The sequence below is a fragment of the Saccostrea cucullata genome, unplaced genomic scaffold, assembly GCF_032062105.1.
Source record: "Saccostrea cucullata isolate Sc308-1 unplaced genomic scaffold, CSIRO_AGI_Scuc_v1 ctg628, whole genome shotgun sequence".
Lineage (NCBI taxonomy): Eukaryota > Metazoa > Mollusca > Bivalvia > Ostreida > Ostreidae > Saccostrea > Saccostrea cuccullata.
Window position 1 is genome coordinate 122,501 of NW_026927928.1, and position 8,844 is coordinate 131,344.

The 8,844-nt window shown below is 33.0% G+C and overlaps 1 protein-coding gene across 1 annotated transcript in view; it reads left to right on the top strand.

Annotated features, from left to right (window-relative positions):
* LOC134275876 (uncharacterized) overlaps positions 1-7,889 on the top strand; it is a 26,027-nt gene extending 18,138 nt beyond the window's left edge. Inside the window, exons 4-8 of the mRNA XM_062758158.1 lie at positions 1,259-1,945; positions 2,146-3,006; positions 3,101-4,008; positions 4,421-4,638; positions 5,995-7,889. Coding sequence (XP_062614142.1) covers positions 1,259-1,945; positions 2,146-3,006; positions 3,101-4,008; positions 4,421-4,638; positions 5,995-6,067 — 2,747 coding nt within the window. The 3' untranslated portion in view covers positions 6,068-7,889. The remainder of the gene's footprint in view (positions 1-1,258; positions 1,946-2,145; positions 3,007-3,100; positions 4,009-4,420; positions 4,639-5,994) is intronic.
* Positions 7,890-8,844: the final 955 nt, after the last annotated feature.

Consider the following 8,844-nt stretch of genomic DNA (forward strand, 5'->3'; position numbering starts at 1 on the left):
AACTCGTAGGACTCTCGTAGTGTCGCGAGTACTACGAAGTTCCGCGAATGTCGCACGAACTTCGAATATTAACTACGAATATGAGTACGAGTGCAGTGCGGATGCTGTGCGATTGTCTACGAATATTTAGAAATCGTACTGTGACCACGATTGTTTTGAACATGCTCAAAACAATCGCCAGGTTTGGCGATTTGCTGCGATCCAACACGATTAAGGAAGATATCCTACGAGTACTTCTGCGATAAATCCCGATTTGCAACGATTTTTGAATTCGCAATGAATCGTAGCTATAAATCGTGACAGTGTGACACGGGCTTAATAGCAAGTTTATTGTCCCCCTCGACAACAACTATTTCCCTCAGCTGCACCTTGGGAAATATATAGTTGTTGTCTTGTTGAACAATAAGCTTGCTATTGTCCTCATTTAGCCAGTAAATAGGTGTATACTATACATATTTTTTCATCACTTAATGATCAACCAAAGCAAGGAAATTGCCTATTAATGTGCAACATATAAGAAAAAAATTAATCCCAATTATGACAAAATTCTCTTTGATATTTCATCGAAGATATTAACATACAGTAAAACTCGGTTATAGCGAAGTCCTGGGGACCTGTGAATTTAATTCGCTATATCCGTAATTCGTTATATCCGTATCCGTATAGCGAATTCGTATAAGTATATATAGCGAACTCGCAATATGCACATTTTCCTTCAAATAATACTTCCAAATATGACAGGGAAGCAATTATTACGATACATGCATTGGCTAACTAAGATTTTCGTTATGAATTGAATTTCATTTGCAAATTCTTACTAAAATAAAGTCAGTTCAACATATCTTTATTTTGAGATTTTTGAAAATTCGTTATAAAAGATGTAAATTTCATTATATTTTACCTCTACGGGACTCAAAATCAGTTCACTATATCCGTATCAGAGTTCGTTATAACCGTAAAATTTTACAAAGAATTGCTAAGAATATTGCCGGGAACCCCGAAAAACTTCGCTATATCCGTGTTTTCGCTATATCCGTGTTCGTACTAAACGAGTTTTACTGTATATTTTAAGCCAACTTCAATTTAATTTTTTTTGCCCTCTTCTGACTTCAAATGAAAAATTTTTTCATCTAGCAAAAGACCTAAAAATTGCTCATAGGCAAAGGAATAGAGTTTACACTAAATATTTGTAGCATTGCCATGATCAAAATAATAATGTAACTTTAATGATAATTCTACAAATAATTAATATTTCTAGGACCTCTTGGAATTCCTTTTGAATTGTGTGCTGAATCTTACATTCTTGAGACTAAACAATTTATTTGTGATTATATTCCAATCCATTTGAAAGAAGTTCACCTCATAGCTACTGATCCTTCAACACTGAAGGAGTTGTTGGCTGCATCCAAAAAAATAAAGACTGATCCATTGTCTTCATCAGCAGTTGCATTGAAATCTGGATATCCTCAACATTTTGGGGGCACAGATCAGAATGCATTCAGATATGCTGCTCAGTCAATCAGCACACCATCAAGCAGACAACAATTAGAATTTAAAATAGGAAATATTAACGTGAAAATATATAAGGATTCCATACTGAATGTAAAAGCAGGTGCAATTGTTAATGCTGCAAACGAAAATTTGTCACATGGTGCAGGTGTTGCACTTGCTATTTATCAAGCTGCTGGAGAAGAATTCAACAAAGAATGTCAAAGAAAACTTAAAACACTAAACAGAGCATTGCATCCAGCAGAGGTATTAGAAACATCCCCAGGAAATTTGAAAATGAATTTCAAGTATATACTTAATGCTGTTGGTCCTCGATGGGATTTATATATGGACAAAACTCAGTGTATATTTCATCTGAACCAGACTGTGAAACAAATTTTGGAAAAGGCAGATAGTCTCAAGATTTCTTCAATAGCAATGCCAGCTATAAGTTCTGGTATGTTTTTTGATGATCCACTTTTAGTTAAAATAAGTGCACTGCTTTATAAATCTGTAAATAATGCATAAACATATGATTAGTGCACTTTTTAAAAAAAAATGCTCTTTTTAATACCTGTGAAGCATGTACCTAGTCCTTGTGTTTTATTAATTGATAATGCGTAAAATTACAGAATAAAATCCATTTTTACGTTTCAGGAATTTTTGGAGTGCCTCTGCCATTGTGTGCAGAAATGTATTTGCTTGGAATTCATGAATTCAGTAAACAAAGTCATTTTTGGGTGAGAGAAATTCACATAGTGGATCATAATGTGAATGTTTATAATGAGCTTACTGCAGCTTATGATAGATACCAAAAAGACCCTCTGTCCATTGGCATAACAAGTGCAAAGTCACGTTATCCCAGGTTGATGAAAACTTTACCACCACCATCAAATAGAGAGAAAACTGAAAACGTAAGCTCATCTTCAAGGCATGACTTCGGAAGAAGCCATTCTTCAGAATCGGGGTATTCTGCCAAACATCAGGAACCAAATACCGCAACATTAACAACAGGTGATACAGACAGGGAGGTCAGAAACCCCAATTCTAATAGGCATGGCTGCTTAAAGAATCTTGTAAAACTTCCTGATAAAAGTATAGGACAGCAAGCTGCAAAAGTGTTCGAAATTCAAGATGTGCTGGTTGTTAAGATTCACACTGGCAGTATTGTAAAGTTTCAAGGAGATGCCATAATATGTAGCAATGATGATGGAATGACTGGTATTGGTCCATTAGCAAAAGCAATAGCTACAGCTGGGGGTTCAAAATACAGTGAAAGTTATTCTAAAATCAGAAGCAAATATGGATATGGAAGTATCAAAGGAAAACAAGGAGACATTGAAACCTGTAGTGGAGGGGAATTAAGGGTGGGCTTTGTTGCTCATGCTGTTATAAGTTCTATGATTAGGGCAGACAACTACAATCTTAAATTATACGGAGACACACTGAAGAGCATATTCTGTACAATCTTCAACTACAAAAAATCCAGAAAGTTTGCTATGCCTTTGATTGGAGCAGGTGAGTTGTTTGAAAATGTTGCTTAAGCTATTTTAAAAGGTTATTTAATCTAATTTATTTTACCCAAAATTTGATCCATTCTTTTTCAATTTAGGTCAGATTGAAAAGAACTCGGAGGACCTAAGGAAATGCTGTTCTACATTCTTTCAAGCTCTTGCTGAATTCTGTCAGAACTATCAGCCAAATTATGGTGTAAAGGAACTTCATTTGATTAACAGAAATCCCACTGTTACTAAATCACTGGTGGACGTTTTTGAATGCAATGTCAGCAAAGAAGCAAATGAAGCTGTCCAAACTCCATCCAGACATCACAGATCAAGACCTGGAAGTGAGACAGCACTGGGACATGACGACCAAACAACAGTTAATGGTCACCATAGAATCCTCAACAGACAAAACAGTTGGTCCCATTCAAAATCTGGAGGAACTGTAGCTGATAGAAAAGAATTGGATTTCAGAGGAACAGGGGCACGTCCTAAAACAGGGAGGTCCACTTCAATGTCTGAGAAAAAGTCAATCACAGGGGCTGAGAGAAAGGACAAGAAACCAAACATTCAAGAACTCATTGCCATGAGCAGTGTTTCAATGGGCAGTTATGATGAAAGTGAAATTCCTGGAAATACAACGTCAGCTGGGAAAAATGAGGGAAACCTGAACATCATTGGGTTAGGTGATGATAGTGACAGCAATGGTTCTAGTGATGATGACAGAAATGAGGACCCAGGTATTGCTGCTAAAACAGCAACTTGTGTCATTTGTTTGGATAATATTAAAAATGGCATTAAACTCACCTGTGGTCATGAATTTTGTAAAGGCTGTCTTACACAGTCTTTTTCCCAACACAAACAGGCATGTCCTGTGTGCGGGAAGATTTTTGGAGAAATCACTGGAAATCAGCCCCCAGGAAAAATGACTGTAGAAAAAGAAAGACGACCTTTGCCAGGGTATGAAGGGTTTGGAACCATTGTTGTCAAGTATAAGTTTAATCCAGGAACCCAAGGGGTGAGGAAAACACATTATATGAAATTGTAGAAAGTATTTTAATCTTAATTTTGATAAACTAAGTATCTAACTTGCACAAATTCATGTACTGTAAACCAATTATTATTTTGACATCTTTTATATAGAACTATTTAGTTTGAAATTAATCTGCAATAACTAATTTTCTCTATTTAGGCAACATTCAACAAATAACTTGTACAATAAGGTGGTGAAAGTCGTAATACTTTCTTGCTTGCAAACAAATGTTGGTCTACGGTATATAGTTGTCATTTTGTAAATTAAATGCATATATTCTAATTAATGATAGCCAAACAATATGCTGTTGTCTTTGCAGGAGACAACTTCTAGTTTAACTGACGTACTCTAACCTTTAAATGGCTATATGCTATTTTGAAACATTTTCCTCCAACAGCCAGATCATCCTAATCCTGGTAAACCCTATGATGGGACAGAGCGACGAGGATTTCTCCCAGACAACGAGGAGGGAAGAAAAGTTCTGAGACTGCTACAGACGGCGTTCGACAGAAAACTGACCTTCACCATTGGTTATTCCAGAACCACTGGAAAAGACAATGTGGTGACCTGGAATGACATTCATCACAAAACCAAAAGGGACACAGGGGCTCAGAGGTTAGTCATTTGATTTGGTAGGGATTTATTTATTTGTTGATCTTCTGATAACTTTGCTATCGAAAATTACCATTATGGTTAATTACCATACTTTTGATAATTTTTTTAGCTCTACTGGTCAGAGACCAGAAGAGCTTATGCGATAGTAATGCGTCCGTCGTCCGTCCGTCTGTCTGTCTGTCTGTCTGTCTGTCCGTCTGTAAACAATTTTTCAAAATGCTACTCCTCCTACAGTTTTGGTCTGATTTCAATATAACTTGGCACACAAGTAGACTACACTGAGATACATAATTCTTTATATCGGTTTTTGATTTCGATGAACGGTGTTGCCGTGGTTACTAAAAATAGAAATTTCTGTGAAATTCTTTCAAAATGCTACTCCTCCTACAGTTTTAGTCTGATTTCAATATAACTTGGCACACAAGTAGACTACACTAAGATACACAATTCTGTGCATCGGTTTTTGATTTCGATGAACGGTGTTGCCGTGGTTACTAAAAATAGAAATTTCTGTGAAATTCTTTCAAAATGCTACTCCTCCTACAGATTTAGTCTGATTTCAATATAACTTGGCACACAAGTACATGTAGACTACACTAAGATACAGAATTCTTTGTATCGGTTTTTGATTTCGATGAACGGTGTTGCCGTGGTTACTAAAAATAGAAATTTCTGTGAAATTCTTTCAAAATGCTACTCCTCCTACAGTTTTAGTCTGATTTCAATATAACTTGGCACACAAGTAGACAACACTAAGATACATAATTCTGTGTATCGGTTTTTGATTTCGATGAACGGTGTTGCCGTGGTTACTAAAAATAGAAATTTCCGTGAAATTCTTTCAAAATGCCACTCCTACAGTTTTAGTCTGATTTCAGTATAACTTGGCACACAAGTAATCTACAATAAGATACATAATTCTGTATATCGGTTTTTGATTTCGATGAACTGTGTTGCCGTGGTTACTAAAAATAGGAATTTCTGTGAAATTCTTTCAAAATGCTACTCCAAATACAATTTTAGTCTGATTATAATATTAATGTGGCATGCAAGTAGACTGCACTAAGAACATATATAGAGACTTAATCAAGGATCATTATTCTATTTATTGCTGTTGAAAAGTTTCAATTTCCAACTGCTTAAGTACTTTTCTCTTCCTTTGCTATAAGTACAAACCAGTAGAGCTTCAGTCTCGACAGAGACTTCTGGTTTTAAAAATGTTTTGTTATTATTTGAACATTTTGGTACACCTGTACTTAGGATCAGTCTTATTTTCTAACTATTAATCCATAAAAAGTATACAATATGTATTTGACATATTCTTCATTAATTATGATCAATATTGATTTTAAACAGATTTGGATACCCTGATCCCACCTACCTACAAAGAGTTCAAGAGGAGCTAGCAGCCAAGGGGGTCACAGAGTGAATGAGAGAGATTCTATAAAAAGATTTATAATATTTTATTCTAGTTTTAGGTTTCTTGCCAAAAGAAAATATTTTATTTAGTTCATTAGGCCATAAAAAACCAATTTCTTGGTTCTCAGGTGCCTCATTGACTTTTTTTTATTGCTAAATCAATAAAATAAAAAACAACAAATTACCTCCCTCATCATTTTTCGAGGTTTTGTACAATTTAAAAAGCTGCCTCATCATGTTTTGGGGCAATAAAAAAGTAAAAAAAAGAAGCTTTCCTATCTCATCATATTTCTTGAAAAAAGGTCTGAGAACCAAGGAATTAACTTCGCATGGCCTTATAGTTACTCTATATTTTCAAGATTGATGCTTTTATTTTTCAATTATATATTCTGGAATGATAAAGAAAAGAAAAATTTGAGTATTTTGAATAGAATGTAAATACAATGTTTTTATACTCTAATTTTAATCCTTAGGGCAAAATGTGCTGTGATAAAAAAAAAATGGATTTTTGCTTTATGTATTATAGAAGTAGAAATGTATTGTTACTGCAGTTATATTGTCCTATTCATAGTTTATAGTGTAATGTTTACATTCACTGTAATTTTCTTTATGAAATCCATTAGAAGTTCATGACGTTCAAATTTCTATAACACGCGCGAAACCTTGTCACTGCGCGTTAGATTACACAGTAGGAACTATATCATGTATATGCATTTTCAATACGCCAGGAACACCAAACTGTACATTGTTTTGACGCTATTTTATAAAAGAAATTAACCCTGTTAAATTAATGTAAAAATACAACAAATGTGCATTTAAAATTAATTTGTCACTTTTTTCCTCGCAATGTTCATTTGCATTATTTAACTTTGCAATGTCACAAATGGCTCTTATGTCTATAAAGCACACCAGTTTTGAAGGGAGCTAAATTCACAATAAAAATTACCTAAATAAACAATTATGAAGAGGAAAAATTAGAGAATGTAAATATAAGCATTGAATTCATATTTTGGGATGTCTTCAGACCTATAACATACCTGGCCATGCCAACATACTGCACTAACGTTGGGAATTCAATTTGTCGGCACGGCCAGGTGTGTTATAAGACCAAAGACATCCCAAAATATGAATTCAGTGCTTAAACCATTTCATGATTTGTTCTATTAGACCCATAGGAAACCAAAATGCTGAAGGGAGCATGTTCCATTTTAAATAAATCAGAATTCTTCTGTAGATATACCTCTTTTTTTAAGAGAGTGAAATGACAAACATTTACAAAAATAACATTTAGTGTATATATATATATATATATCTTATTTGGTTGATATTTGAAATCTGTCATTGTCAAAGATAAAAAATGGATGAAAACCAAGTTTTAAAGAACATACTTACAGTGAATTCACATTTACAGCAGAATGATTTTCTCTGTAGTTATCATGAATCATGTTTATAAGTACCGATAAGCAATTTTGTTTTTTCTTGGCACATTGCTAAAAAGCAGCTCTTCTTAAGAAATTTATATCAAAATTGGATGTATTTTTTCTTTACTTCAGTTTGTATTAAAAAAAAAAACAGTTATTGCAAATGAATAGTGTTTCACTGTAGGTCATGAAACGATAACAGATCATTGTTAATTTTGCAAATTATGTATATTCTCATAATGATAGAGTCATTTCCCTTGGCAATTTACTTTTGTTACTTTTGTAAAATGAAAATTATATTAAATTCAAGTTATATAATTTTATAATCATAATTCTTTGTGAATGATTTTCAAAAGAAAATTAATCAATACTGGTTAATATTTATAGAACTAGTTTTCTATGTAGATTGATTGTGGCATATTTTTTAATTAATTCTTTCATAGAGTGATGCTTTTTTCATATATGCTACTTGAAAAATATAGTTTTCTGGGTTTTTTTTTTAAATTTGTCTATATAAATGTATTCCTTGTGAATTACAGTACAATATAGAAATATGGTATACTAGTATTATATAACAACGAAATGCACATTTGCACATCAGTAAAAATGCACATTTACATGTACATATTAGTAAATTAATTAATGCTAAATTCTCATTAGCATGTTTATCTGAGAGAACATTAATAGTGTAGCAATTATTAGGAGGTTTGATTGGTATAAGGCCATAAGTAGCTATAACTTGGTAATTTTTAAATAAGTATCCAAATTAAGATCAAATTTAGTTGGTTTATCACATTTTTTGTATCAAGAATTTAGCATGGAAAAAAAATCAGTGCTAAAATAGAAAAAAAAATGTTTTTTTTTAAAAGCTCACCCTCTTTTTTTGGAAAAGGAGATCAAAAATGTCCAGCCATAAAGGTTTTGCTAAATAAAGAAAAATTGCCTTCCAAAATTTTACAGTGTTGTGATTTCTTTTAATAAGATTCATTCTGTAGTTTTATATGACTTGTGGATTAGGAAAAAAAAATTAACATTAACAAATAAACACATCACATAGTGTGTATAGATCACAGAATATACATGTACACTATATTAGTATTTAATGCATAAAGGATTCTTAATATCTTGTTCCAAAATTATCATTATATTTACAAATATTTTGTATAGGGTGAATTTTTTCAGCACATTGAAGTACTTAAGAAAATACATACACTTGCAGATAATTTCCACAAATGTATAAAAAAATAATTTGTTAAATGAATTTTTAATGCACATTGAAGTGCCTAAGAATTTATTTTTGGGGGGTGGGGTTAGAAATCCTATTGGCAACATATTTGATGAATATTTACTTATTATGCAAGCATCT